This window comes from Rhinatrema bivittatum, chromosome 3, assembly GCF_901001135.1.
Source record: "Rhinatrema bivittatum chromosome 3, aRhiBiv1.1, whole genome shotgun sequence".
Classification (NCBI taxonomy): domain Eukaryota; kingdom Metazoa; phylum Chordata; class Amphibia; order Gymnophiona; family Rhinatrematidae; genus Rhinatrema; species Rhinatrema bivittatum.
The window spans coordinates 447,810,471-447,824,657 of NC_042617.1; the positions used below are offsets into that span (position 1 = coordinate 447,810,471).

Consider the following 14,187-nt stretch of genomic DNA (forward strand, 5'->3'; position numbering starts at 1 on the left):
TGTCCTACTCCCTGCCTGTCACTCTTGTACCACCTCTCTGACCTCTCTTCTTTCAGCCTTTTTTTTTTGTCATTTTCTCATCTCTTGCTATTGGAATACCATTCTCATGGACACAGGGAACATCTTTCTTTAACTACAGCATCAGCAGGTTTGGTGCAAACAGAAACCACCAACAGCTGACGCTTGGTAGAAACCAGCACTCAAAGGGTACATGTGCTGGGGCTGCAACTGGTTCTTGGCTCTCCTTCTGCTTTTATTGGATAGCTTTCCAGTAAAAATTTGGTTTCCGTACTGGACTGTGATCGAGGCTGGCTCTTTATTTGTGAATTGCTCAGCATTTTGAGTGAGTGTTGAACAGAGTTGATGGCTAATCCCACAGTCAGCAAAACCCACTGGGCAGCCAGTGCTAAGAAACTATTTACACAGCTGTGCAGGGCAACCAGAGGTGAAGACGTTCTGCAGTGCTAGCTGTAGATCAGTCTTCAGCTGCACGCCTCACCGCTTTTGTATTCTAACTCTGTTATGAGAGCCTGAGTAGTGGTCCTTTGGAGGATAAAGAAAAAAATAGCCAATTTCCTTCGGGCAGGCACAGCTTCATTATCCTTTTTCTTGATACCTTTGTGTGGAAGACACTGGTTCATGATTCTTCATCCTTAAAACTACTCCTTGAACTACTCATGAGATCCACTAGCATTTTGCAAACATGATGCCAAGCTGTAATCAGCCTAGATATTTTTCATTGTAGGCTTTTATGTATTGAATGTATCAGTGAGGATATTAACTGCAAAAAAAAAATAAATATATATATAGATATAGAGAGAGAATATAAATAATCAAACCGTATAACATGAAGAACAGAGACTGGTTCATATCAGCCGCAGCTTCTGTGCATTCTGTCTGTAAAGCATTTTCGGATAGAAGCAATCGTAAAAGCCTAGAACAGTACAAAAGAGAACCCTGAACCGAAGCTGCCCTAGGAAGATAGGCAAGCTCCGAAGACCTAAGCCATAAAGATTATTGTAGTACAGCTGACGAGTTGTGGAGAATATTTACTGGGCCTGTATGGGAACCTTTAGCCTTGGATGTGCTGCCTCACCAGCTCTTACTACAAGTATTATTTCTTCAAATCAGCAAATCGTAGGACACATGTCCTGCAATGCTTTTAAATAAGCTTAATGACATTTTTCATTTTAGTTTTTTTTTTAAAGAAAAAAAAGACCTGCTTATTTTGTATGCCCATGAATAAAACTGTGTGGGGAGAGGGCAGAAGAAAGAGAACTGTTAGCAGTTGGTTGGGGGGGGGGGGAGGGACTGTGTTTGCCTTTCAGATCATTTCAGACGGGGGGGCCGGCTGCCTGTGCTGCGGTCCTCTCCCTCTCCTGTCGCACGCTTACCCCTCGGCTGCGCTGTTGATCAGACGGACGGGCTGGTTTAATGCTGCGAGGTTACTAATTGACTTGTCTAAAAGGTTTTTCTTCTTTTGCAGGTTTTCATTTCTGTGAACTGCCTGAGCACCGACTTCTCTTCTCAGAAGGGCGTGAAAGGGCTCCCTCTGAACCTCCAGATCGACACCTACAGCTACAACAACAGGAGCAACAAACCTGTCCACAGGGCTTACTGCCAGATTAAAGTCTTCTGCGATAAGGTAGAGTTGCTTGGGCAGGGCAAAATGAGAGGTTGTGGGAAGGGAAGGAAGGAGGAGGTGTAGGCTGAAAGATCTAGGTCTCAGGTGCACTACGGTTTACTTGCTCCTTTCTGATTCCATTATTAGGCCATCTTTACACTGTTTTGTGTGTAAATGCTAAGATCGGTTCTTTTCGTCTTTTGGAGAAATTAAATACAAGTCCTTTCACCAAAACTTTCAAGAACAAGAAGATGCCACCCGGTTAGTGTTTGTGCTACGGGGAGCGTCACATCCATGAGCATGCCATACCTGACCTTTGCTGGTGAGTGACTAAACAGGAGTCCAAAACCAGGGCCTGCTTTAGGATAACCAGCACCTTGCTTGAAAAACAAAATTGGCATCCTCGCTCCTTCCCCTCCCCCCCCCCCTCGGTAAAATACGGGCACCAGCACCTGCAGCCTCTTCAGGGTTCTCTTATCCCTTCCCCCACTCGGCATAATTCTTACCCAGTCTTGCTCCCCTAGTGATAAATGTAGGTTTTTATCAATGCTAGGCACTGTTTACGCCATCACACCCCCACCACTACTCCTGGAAGATCAGACAACTCCAATAAAGTCTTGTACAGGATGGAACAGAATCCCAATATACTGTAATTCCAGTTCTAAAAACATACACTGCATCTAAGACCTGCAGCAATGCTTGCAGTACGGAAATAGTAGGTTTCCCCTTATAACCTACCCTATGAAAAACGGTAAATTCTGCGGTCGCCTCAGTCAAAGCAATGCAAACTCCCTCCAGTACCAGGCACTTTGTGAAGTAAAATAAAACCATACGAAAAGATCACTTGGAATCCATATAGCAAATCTTCCATACCATATCATTACTAATTCCCAGAACTCAACAATAACCACCTTACCTATGAAAAGGCAGCACTGCAAACATTATACCAAGCCCAAGAACACCAATATACCTCCTACTGGGAAAACAGAACAAGCTTAATCCGTCAGCTCAGTCACAGACATAGAACATGTTATCACAAACTAGAAATAGAAACATACAAACAAAAAGCAAATGGAAATTCCCAAAAATCTGCACTCTGCGTGCAGTGCAACACTGGAGAAAAACCCCCCCAAATGCTTTTCCTTCTATACTGTGCAAAACACTAAGGGATCCATATACAGTGGCATTTAGCCGGACAACTTATGAGTTATACAGCTAAATGAAACTTTTAAATATTTTGAGCAGTTGTCTGGCTAAAGTTTAGCTGGATATCTCATTATCCAGGTAAAATTAAGCCCAATAACATAGGGGTGTTCTTGGGGGGGTTCTGAGTGGAGTTAGGTTAACCAGATAAGTTATCTGGCTAACTTATATTCAGAGTTAGCCGGATAACATATCTGGATAGCTCTAGTTGTTTCGTAGAGCAGTCCTAAAGTTAGCTACATAAACTTATCCAGCTATCTATATAGCCAGCTATATTCAATGATGCGACTACACCACTGAATATCCCTCCAAAGTTAGCTAGATAAGTTTGCAATCTGGCTAGTAACTGAATATGGATCTCTAAGATATCAGAGACAAATATTTCCAAAGCTGACTAAACTGAAAATGAAATGCTTTTTTTCTATCTTTGATGTATGGCCATTTTATTTTTCTAATCACGGTGGTCTTGGTCTCTTTTTCCTCTTGTCAGTTTTCTCCTAAGTCCTTTTCCAGGGTCTCTTTTCCCTTTTCCAGGGTCTCTTTTCCCTTTTCCAGGGTCTCTTTTCCCTTTTCTCCCTGTCTTCCTCATTTCCTCCACTACATCTCTCCCCAGGGTGGTGGAAAGGTATTAGATGCCTTAGGTGAATCTACATTCTTGTGCACCCCATCCCTGCCTTCGTCCCACCCCATTACACACCTATCTAACAGCAGTGGCGCTGGCACAGCATCACCTTCTCCACCCCCAAGCATCAGCAGCCCCTCTCTCTCTCACAGCTACTCTTCTCTCTTCCTAAAGCCTCAGCAACTGCTTTCTGTCTTTTCCCTTACCAATCCAGCAACCACTTTATCCCACCCTCCCAGCTCCAGCAGCTCTTCTCTCTCTTCCAGCTTACCCAGCAGCCCTATCTTTTCCAGCCCTCCTCAGCCCCAGTTTTCCTACCTTTTTGTAAATGCAGGACATTCTTGGAGGAGAAGTCCATTACCTGCTATTAATTAAGTTGACAGCCACTGCTATTACTAGCAACAGTAACATGGCCAGTGTTGGAAACAGGATGATGGGCTTGATGGACCCTTGGTCTGACTCAGTATGGCATGTTCTTAATGTTCTTATGTTCTTATTTTGAAAAGATTTTACCTGAATAATATAGAAGACGAAAGAAAAGGATGAGCTCCTAAATTTAAGGACATAAGTTAGGTGCCTAACTTACCATTCTAAGGGGATTATTTACTAAAGGTTTTATGGGAAATGCTTAGTAAATAAGGTCCTACAAAGTGTGGCTGAAAATGTATGCCTATAACTGAGGTCTCTAAAATTAAGCCTGCTATTGACTTTGCTAACATTAGGCTCCTAAGTCAAGTAAATAGCGCTGGCAAATAACACTGAGCACCTAACTTGGGAGCTGATGTAAGAAGACCCATGCTGAAATTGTCGCTATTTTTCTGCGTGTATTTATTTTTAGTGCACGCGGCAATAGCAGGCGCCTCTGTGGGATATAATAAGGGGATGGCATGTAAATGAGATACGCGCAAAACACCCTGTGGAATACCTATTGCATGCACTAATACTCGCATAAAAGCTCTCCCGCGACTTTTACTGAATTGGCCTGATTGGTAGTAGAAGTGGTACCTACAATTCCTACTCTGACATCACACTCACATTCAGAGTCTGAGACAATAATGCTACACTAATAACGGACAAATTAAGAACCCTCCTCCCTTACACACATGATGTAGCTTATTAATAATTTCAACATTTTAAGCCCTTTATTTTTTATTATCGGTAGCACGTACATTATCAATAACATGTTAAGTGCCACATTTGGCATTAAGCACACATTAACACACCTTAGTAATTAAGGATGTTAAAGTTTTTCTCTCTCTCATCCGCACATCAGTACTCCCTGTAATAGCTGGCTCCCCTGCCCTGGGGCTAATGAACCTTTAGACACTCATCTGTTTGTCTCTGAACTAATAAACAAATTTTAACTAAATTCAGTTGGACACAAAGCCCCCATTTTTTCTATTCTGTGTCTATGGCAATAATTTTTCTTGCAATATTTCTTAGAGAAATGACTGAATACATGGAGCAGCAGCTTTCCAGGAAAGCTAGTAGAAGCCAGAAACAATATTAGAATTGAACAAAGCAAGGGATAATTAAATGAGAGTAAAACCAAAGATCAAGGAGATTTCACAGTATTGCAATAGTGGCAGACTAGATGGGCCTTGTGGTCTTTATCTGATGTGTTACCAATGTATGGGAACAGTGGAGTCCATTTTCAGCCGCTGTGCGACTCGGCTAGTTAGCCAGATAAACATATCATGTCTAACTGGCTAACTTTAGGACAGCCCTAAGGCACAAACAGAGTTAGCCGCATAAGTTTAGCTTAACTTATACGGCTAACTCTGCTCCTCCTTGGAACACCTTTTGCCTGCCCATGGAATGCCCCCTTATTATCCGGCTAAATTCCAGTTCCCTGTACGTACCCGGATCAGTCCAGACTCCTGGGTTTTGCCCCCCCTCTTGCAGATGGAGACAGAGCAGTTATCAAAACAAACTCCGCCTATAAATAGGCTGGTGCCACCTACAGTCCAGCAGTAATTTTCTGTCTCCAGCAGATGGGAGAGGTGCCAAACCTACAGCCTGGGCTGTGTGCTTAAGTTGATTATCTTGTGTTTAGTTAGTTTAGGGGACTTTTTTGTCTTTTGTTTCTGGATTATTTCAGCTTTAGTTAAAAAGAATATAAAAGAAAGGAGCTTGTGGCAGTACAGTGGTCGTTGGTCTCCCAGGTGGTCGTTAGGTTCTGAGAGAGCCATCCCCCACTGGTCTGAGGCAGCTGCTTCACAGGGTCGAGGGCCCTACTTATCTTCTCAGCAGCTGGGTGCGATACCGGGGAGCCCGGCTCACTCCACCCGAAGGGATCAGCACATTGGACCACTGCCGGGCAAGTTTTATAATTTAAAAAAAAAAAAAAATAAATAAATAAATATATATATATATATATATATATATATATATATATATATATATATATATAAAAGAAAGGAGCTTGTGGCAGTACAGTGGTCGTTAGCCTCCCAGGTGGTCGTTAGGTTCTGAGAGAGCCATCCCCCACTGGTCTGAGGCAGCTGCTTCACAGGGTCGAGGGCCCTACTTATCTTCTCAGCAGCTGGGTGCGATACCGGGGAGCCCGGCTCACTCCACCCGAAGGGATCAGCACATTGGACCACTGCCGGGCAAGTTTTATAATTTAAAAAAAAAAAAAAAAAAAAAAAAAATATATATATATATATATATATATAAAAGAAAGGAGCTTGTGGCAGTACAGTGGTCGTTAGCCTCCCAGGTGGTTGTTAGGTTCTGAGAGAGCCATCCCCCACTGGTCTGAGGCAGCTGCTTCACAGGATCAAGGGCCCTACTTATCTACTTAGCAGCTTGGGTGCGACACCAGGGAGCCCAGTTCACTCCACCCAAAGGGATCAGCAACTTGGACCACTGCCGGGCAACTTTTATAATTTAAAACAAGTTTTGCTTTCGTTTTCTCCCACACTGGCTCTCTCTCCTTCACTCCCTGAAGCAGCGCGGTATTTGCCTTTCGTTTTGCTGTTTATTCATTGAATTTTCATTGAATTTTCTTTAATTTATTTTGTCTTTATTTTCCTGTCACGACTCGATGCCACGTTCGTCCGTTTGCCACGTGTGCGGGTCGGTCCGCGCCCGGCTCTCCAGGGAGGGCCTTTGCTCGGCTTGCATCCCGGGGGAGGGGGGGAGGGGCTGTCGGGAGCCAAAAAAAAAATATATTAAAAAGGCAAAACTAGTTAAATCAAAGTCTGCCCCAGTCCCAATTGGGATGTCTGCTGCAATTCACTCTGAGGCTGATCAGTTCCCGTTCAGCATGGGCATGGGGGACCATTTTCCAGTCATTCAGGGTTGTGTCTAGTGCAGCGCTGGGGGGAGGGGGTTTTACCTCCTCCTCTTTCTCCCCAGCAAGGTTTTCCAAGGGACAGGGAACCTTTACAGCCTAATTCCCCTGCAATGGAGGATAGCCTCGAGGGGGCCTCTGACTCCTCCTCTTTCTCTTTTTTGTCACAATTTGTGTTATTGCTTCATAAAGCTTACAAGGAGAGGAAGTTAGGGAAGCTGCAATCTGGTAAAAAGGTCGTTTTCTCAAGGATCTAAGCCCTTTGCTAAGAAAAGGTCTACCTCTAAGGGAGGTGCGGAGCCTGCTCAGCCTAAGCATCCCCGTCGGTCAGGGGTTCCCCAGATTACTACGGATACTTCTAGTCAGAATTATGATCCAGATGATCTAGACCTACTGCCCAAGCCCCCATAGGAGCTTGAGCAGTAGGTAAATCAGGATCATATGTAAATCAGGATGAAGACCCTGATTTACAGCACCAAGGCACAATGCGTGGGGCGCATGCTGCGGAAGGGGATGACCCTAAGGTGGTGCGCCTCTTTAGAAAGGAGGAGTTGGGTCCCCTTATTCCTTCTAATTTAGCTGAACTGGGCATTGAAGGTCCCCCTGAGGAATCTAAACTGGGTGCTATGGATCCGGTGTTGCTGGGTCTGAGAGGCCCTGCTTCTTCCTTTCCCTTTCATTTCTCGGCTACAGATTTGCTCTTCCGGGAATGGGATACCCCGGACCTGAGATTGAAAGTGTGTAAAGCCATGGACAAGCTATGTCCTCTGCCAGAGGATGCTTTAGAGCTGCTTTGACTACCCAAGGTAGTGTGCGTTGTTACCAAGAAGACCACGATCCCGGTTACTGGAGCTACAGCACTCAAGGACCTGCAAGACAGGAATTTGGAGGTGCAACTTAAAAGGATTTTTGAGGTTTCAGCACTGGGAGTGCATGCGGCTATTTGCAGCAATTTCGCCTTACGAGCGGGTCTCCACTGGATTCAGCAGTTGCAAGCTAATGCCGCCTTATCAGATGAAGAGGCGGCCCAGGCAGATCGTCTGGAAGCTTTGGTGGTGTACAACGCGGATGCACTACATGATCTACTGCACACATCGGCCAGATCCATGGTTTCAGCTGTCTCAGCTCATAGGCTCCTCTTTTGAGAAACTGGTCGGCGGATATCTCCCCCAAGTCACAGCTAGGGACCTTGCCCTTCAAACACAATCTACTTTTTGGTAAAGACCTGGAAGATATGATCCAATCTCTGGGGTCTAATTTCTCCCTGCGGTTATGAAACCAAGCGAAGAGCGGTGCAGGACACTTTGCAATGACTTCTGCAACTAGGGGCCATCGTCTCAGTGCCACCAGAGGCAAGAAGGAAAGGCCGTTACTCCATTTACTTCATAGTGCCAAAAAAAGGGATCCTTTTGGCTCATTCTGGATCTAAAAAAAAAAAGTAAATAGATGTCTCCGGGTCCCCCAGTTTCGCATGGAGACGCTCTGGTCAGTCATTGCCTTGGTGCGCAAGGGAGAGTTTCTAGCATCCTTAGACCTCACGGAAGCAGATCTTCATATAGGCATTCCGTCAGACCAACAGAGGTTTCTTCGGTTTTCGGTACTGGATCAGCATTTTCAATTTCAGGCTCTGCCCTTCGGTCTAGCCACAGCACCCAGGACATTCACCAAGGTGGTGGTGGTGGTGGCAGCCCATCTCCACAGAGAAAGGTTGCTGGTGCATCCTTACCTGGACGATTGGCTGATTCGTGCAAAATCGAAAGTACTTGCCCAGGAGGCGATTCAGAGAGTAGTTCAGCTCCTGCAATCGCTGGGCTGGGTGGTCAATTTCACTGACTAGAGCCCACTCAGTCATTGGAGTATTTGGGTACTCTATTCAACACTCAGCAGGGCAGAGTTTTTCTTACCACGGAATGCATCTCCAAGCTGCAAGTCCAAGTAAGAGGTTTAATGCCGAAGCACCCACCCAGAGGCAGAGATTATTTACAGGTTCTCGGGTCGATGACTTCAACATTAGAACTTGTACCCTGGGCATTTGCTCATATGAGGCCTTTACAGTCCGCCTTGCTTTCCCGTTGGAACACAGTCTCCGAGATTTTTCATCTACCTTTGCCGCTTATGGAGGCAGTGCGATCCAGTCTCGACTGGTGGTTGGTGATGGACAATTTAGTCCAAGGAGTTCCCCTGGAAGTGCCCGACTGAACAGTGGTCACCACCGATGCCAGTTTCTCTGGTTGGGGAGAACCTATGTGGTTCCCTCAGAGTGCAAGTGGCGGCGCTTGGTTGTTTGTGTGGATCCGTCCAGGGTGTAGCTTTAGCCGCACAACCGGTTGTAGTTCGTTTTCTTAAGGGAGCAAAACACTTGCGTCCGTCACTTTGGCATCCCTATCCATCATGGAGTCTGAATTTAGTCCTCATTGCTCTTTGTTCGGCACCTTTTGAGCCCTTGATGAGATCGACTCTAAAAGTTCTTACCTTGAAGGTGATTTTTCTGGTGGCCATTACATCGGCTCGTAGGGTGTCGGAACTCCAGGCACTTTCATGTAGGGAATGCTTTTTGCGGATTTCGGATTCGGCAGTTTCTTTAAGGACGGTTCCGTCTTTCTTGCCAAAAGTGGTTTCCTCTTTTCATGTCAACCAATTGGTTGATCTGCCGGCCTTCACGGAGTTAGACCGTTCGGATCCTTTGGCTGGTGACTTGCAGAAGCTTGATGTTCACAGAGCTTTGCTGTGTTACCTAGAGGTTACCGATTAGTTTTGTGTGTCTGACCATCTGTTTGTGCTGTGGAGTGGTCCTAAACAAGGACAGCAGGCATCCAAAACTACTATAGCTCGTTGGCTAAAAGAGGCTATTAGTTCAACCTATCTCCTTCAGGGTAGATCTCTTCCTATGGGTCTGCGTGCCCACTCTACTCGTTCGCAAGCGGCGTCTTGGGCAGAGTGTCAGATGGTATCACCGCAGGAGATATGCAGGGCGGCTACATGGAAATCCTTGCATACTTTTGCAAGACATTACAGACTGGATGTTCAGGCTCCAGTTGCAGGAGGATTTGGAGAAGGAGTGCTTCCAGCGGGCCTCTCCAGATCCCATCCCAATTTAGGAGTCTGGACTGATCTGGGTACGTACAGGGAAAGGAAAATTAGTTTCTTACTGATAATTTTCGTTCCTGTAGTACCACGGATCAGTCCAGAATCCCGCCCATCTCAGCCATGAGAGAAAGGGAGAGTCCACTCGGTTCTTATATATTATCTTATTTCAGATTGGCAGAGTTCTGAATTTTGTCCTCAAGTGGTTCTCAAGCTTCAGGTCCTGGGAGGATTCAGTGGACCTGTTTGTTTCTTTTACTGTATATAGTTATAATGGTTTTGAGATTTCCATTCTGCTTTGACATTGAGTAATACTGCCGGACTGTAGGTGGCACCAGCCTATTTATAGGCGGAGTTTGTTTTGATAACTGCTCTGTCTCCATCTGCTCGGGGGGGGGGGGGGGGGGGCAAAACCCAGGAGTCTGGACTGATCCGTGGTACTACAGGAACGAAAACTATCAGGTAAGAAACTAATTTTCCTATGGGTAACTAGTTGCCCAGCTAGAATTTAGCTGGATAAGAGCTAAATATTTCCGGGTAAGCCATTTAGATGTATAACTTGTGTTATCCGTCTAAATGGCTTTTGAATGTGGACCTCAGAATTTCTCAAGTTACATTCACACTTCGTCACAAGGGTCCAATAGACAGGACTCCTTTTTTGAGCCAGTTGCCAGTGAAAATTTTTTTTTTTTTGCTGGGGGGATGGGTTTAGTGGTCATATATTAATACTTGGAAGCAACAAGTCAGAAAATGACTTTTCTGGGATGCAGTTCCAGACTGGTTCAAAGGAGATAAATTTAGCTTGCATTTGTAAATTACAGCTAAATTAGGTTTAAATATTAACTCCATTTATATGTTCCCCTTTGGAGTTTGACCTGTGTCTGTTTTATTCTTTCTCCTTTCATAGAGACATGTCTAAAGACTCAATGGTATTGTACTGTTTTTATGGGGGTGGGTGATGTGACCTTCCACTTCAGGGAAATCCATTTTCCAACTAGCATGTATTATATTTTATGATTATCTGACGCAATAAGTGCCAACAGTTCATGGAAATCATTTGACAGATGTAACCAGGATTTGCTGAGTTGTTTAACTTATAATGCAAGCCTGTTTTATAAGTAGAAAGTCATCTTTCTGGGGAATCTGATTACGCCATGCTGGTATTATACAGATTGCCTGGTGTACTCTGCCTCACCTCATTTGACCAGACGCTCCCTTAAAAATACAATGCCAGGATTGAGTGGCCTTGTGTTCATAATCTAAGACTTGTAATTGCACTTGGCCCCTGATTTATCCAGATCTTTTTTTCCATAGACATAGAAAGGGAGAGAAAAGCCTTCATGAGTGAGACTCTCAGTGGGAACTCAGTGTGATGATGTCGTCCGGTAGATTGTGCCAAGTCTCCTCCTGCATCACAGATGAAAGGCAGGAAACGTTCCTGTCCTCTCAGCTCAGCTGCCTGCAGCAGAAATGCAGTTTTCAAAAAGCAGAAACGGGGCATTAACTTGTACAGAATTCACACAGACAGCTGCTTCCTACTGGTTGTTTTTTTCTGACTTGGAAGCTGAGAGTCAGAACAGGTTCCTTGCCTGTGACTGAACCGCAGGTGCTGTCTGCGGAGTGAGACAGGATGTGCCCATCCAGGCCCCAGCGAGGGCTGTCCCCACTTCCAGACGGTGCGGGCTGAATCGCTGGGCTACAGACTTAACCTCTGGTCAGTGGTCAGTGAATTGGGGAAATGAATTTTTCTGAGTGAGCCTCTCCACCTTATTATGTTTTCTTTAATGAACCCTGCCCTGAGATAATCCAGACTTCAGAAGAAACAAGGTAGTGGTGATATTGGACCTGCATCCAAATGTGGCAGAGGATCCTTGTCACCAGGCATCATCCCTGCCTGGCTGGATTTGACCTCCAAACCTGACCTCTGTGTAGGGTGACTGACAGACAGACAGACAGATACCTTGGTTCATCCCTCAGTGATAACAGCATTGCTAAATTTTAAAAATGTCTATTTGGCAGGGTGCAGAGAGGAAGATAAGAGATGAAGAGCGAAAACAAAGCAAAAGAAAAGGCAAATGCACTGAGCCCAGCTCCCAGCTGAATGCTTGTAAGTAGAGAGGGGTCCAGCGGCGCTTAAAAGTGAATAAAATAAATAATTTCATATTGCAGAATCTCACTCGGTGATTGTGTGTCTCAGCTCACATATGTGCAAGGCTCTCTGGGCTAATCTCTGATCAGAGTTGCTGTTTGGTTTGCTATGAATCTGAAACTAAGGGGGCCGGTGGAACTTTACTCCCACTTGTTCTTCTTCTTCTTCCTTTAAAATGGCAGTAGAGAACAGTGTGCCCTTGAACCCACGTGTGCTTCTCAAGGGCCTTCAGAAAGGCTTTTCCACTGTAGAAATGTAAAAATAAAGCAGACTAGAGTGGCACAAGCACTGGCATCATAAGGATTAGAGAAAATGGTGATTCAGGGAGCAACCACCGGTTTCCATGCAGAAATTTGCAGGTCTAAGGTACTTTTTATACCCACTGGCCTGGAAGCTAAATTTTCAGAGTGAAATTCCCTGCAGAAACCCTTTTTTTTTTTTTTTTTAATGTGACCTGTAAAGTCCATGGGTACAAAAGTGCCCTTCAGCTTTACATCTATTATTTGTCTGGGTCAGGGCTTTGAAAGGGGGAGTGGGAGGGGAGGGAAAGTGTGTGGAACGATATTAAAATCAAATCTCTTTATGTACATTTGCTTCCCCCCCCCCCCCCTTCATATGCCCCTGTAATTTTACCCGTTCAGAGGCTGGGAACATTCTTTTTTTACATAGGGAAAGCATGCAATTACTCCTGTTAAATATTTTGAAAATCACCCTCTGAATGTGACTGAGATGGAAAATGACATTTAAAAAAAAAAATGACTCGCTGAGGGGCATTGCTTGAGAACAGAAGGATGCTGTCAAAACAGGATGCGATTGATGCTTCGGCTTTCAAAAACGGCGAATTCTGCCTCTGTGTCTACATATGGACTTTGCATTCATTAATCTAAGAGCTGGAAAGCAAAGCAGAGAAGATTGCACATTTGTGGATTCCGTGGGTCCTGATTTGGTTACCAAAAGATGAAAAAATGGACTCTTTTCTGAGCTTTAGGAGCTGGTATGTGGGCAAAAGACTTTCTGGTGGTAGCGTATGCAGAGCCCACAGCTTCCTGTGATTCCACAGCCAAGGCCAGGGACTGCAAAATCCAGCCCTTGCCGTGGAATTGCCAGGTCCCAGGAGACGAGGAGCTGGGTCAAAGGGAGGCTGGCGGCTGACTAGTTGAGCTTATACTTCCCTTCCTCTCTCCACCCCCCCCCCCCCCCCCGCCCCCTATCATCCCCAGCTGATCTGGCTGACAGTACTAGGAGGAGCGGCTTGGTGCGTTATCCTCTTCTGCAGCCCGAGTCCCAGCTGGCACTCTGAACCACAAAATTTATCACACAGTTCAGACCACAGCTCTGGCGCTTGGCAGCGGAGGAGGTGGACGGAGCCTGAGGTGCCACTGCTGCTCTTCTCTTCCTCCTCCTCCTCCTCCTATTGTTGGTCTAACTGGTTGGGCAGGTGGGCAAGAGAGGAGGCTTGGTGGAGGTAGGAGGGGCTGAGAAAGAGAAGTGGACTTGGGGGGGGGGGGGGGGGGGGAGAGATTTGTGATGTGAGAGAGAGGCCGAGGAGGTATTTGGTATTGTCTGTTCATTTTTTGGATTTGTGTATTTTGATTATTGTTATGTAAACTGCCTTGAGCTCTTACATGACAAGGCAGTACATTAAATTTAAATAAATAAAATAAGAGAGGGAATTGGCTAGGAGGAATGTGAGAGAAGGGAGTCAGCTTGAGAGGTGTGTGTGAGAGCGAGAGAGAGGGCAGCGACAGAGGGGGATGTGTGTGAGAGAGAGATTGGGGGGGGGAGTGGTTGTGTGAGAGAGGATTGATGTCATAGGTGCGTATGTGTGTATATGTGTGAGAGAGGACTGGGGACGGTTGGAGGGAGGAAGGGAGAGAAAGGGGAGGATATGAAGGGAAGCAGCACTGGAGCTGGGAGAGAGACAGCTCTTTCCCACCTCGGTCTTGAATCTCCCTTCTTCTTCTTCCTCCTTCTCAATCCCAGAATCTCCCTTCCAGAACCCCTTCACTCCATCCTTGATCATCCCCCTATCCCTTCATCCCTAGTTCTCTCCTCCTAGCTCACTTCTTTTCCTTCTCCCATCCCTGAGATCCTTTCCCTGTCCTGGACCCCTCTCCATGCCCTTACCAGTACCTGACATCTTTTTCCTGCCAGTCTTAAAATAGATTTACATAGATACACAAGCAAAGTTGGAAAACTACTTTATT

The 14,187-nt window shown here is 45.5% G+C and overlaps 1 protein-coding gene across 3 annotated transcripts in view; it reads left to right on the forward strand.

Moving 5' to 3' along the window:
• Positions 1-14,187, forward strand: part of GRHL1 (grainyhead like transcription factor 1) — a 188,159-nt gene that overhangs the window by 131,827 nt on the left and 42,145 nt on the right. For all 3 annotated transcript variants that reach the window (XM_029595854.1, XM_029595855.1, XM_029595857.1), the window contains exons 9-10: positions 1,487-1,645; positions 11,851-11,938. In XM_029595854.1, the coding sequence (XP_029451714.1) occupies positions 1,487-1,645; positions 11,851-11,938 (247 nt within the window). The remainder of the gene's footprint in view (positions 1-1,486; positions 1,646-11,850; positions 11,939-14,187) is intronic.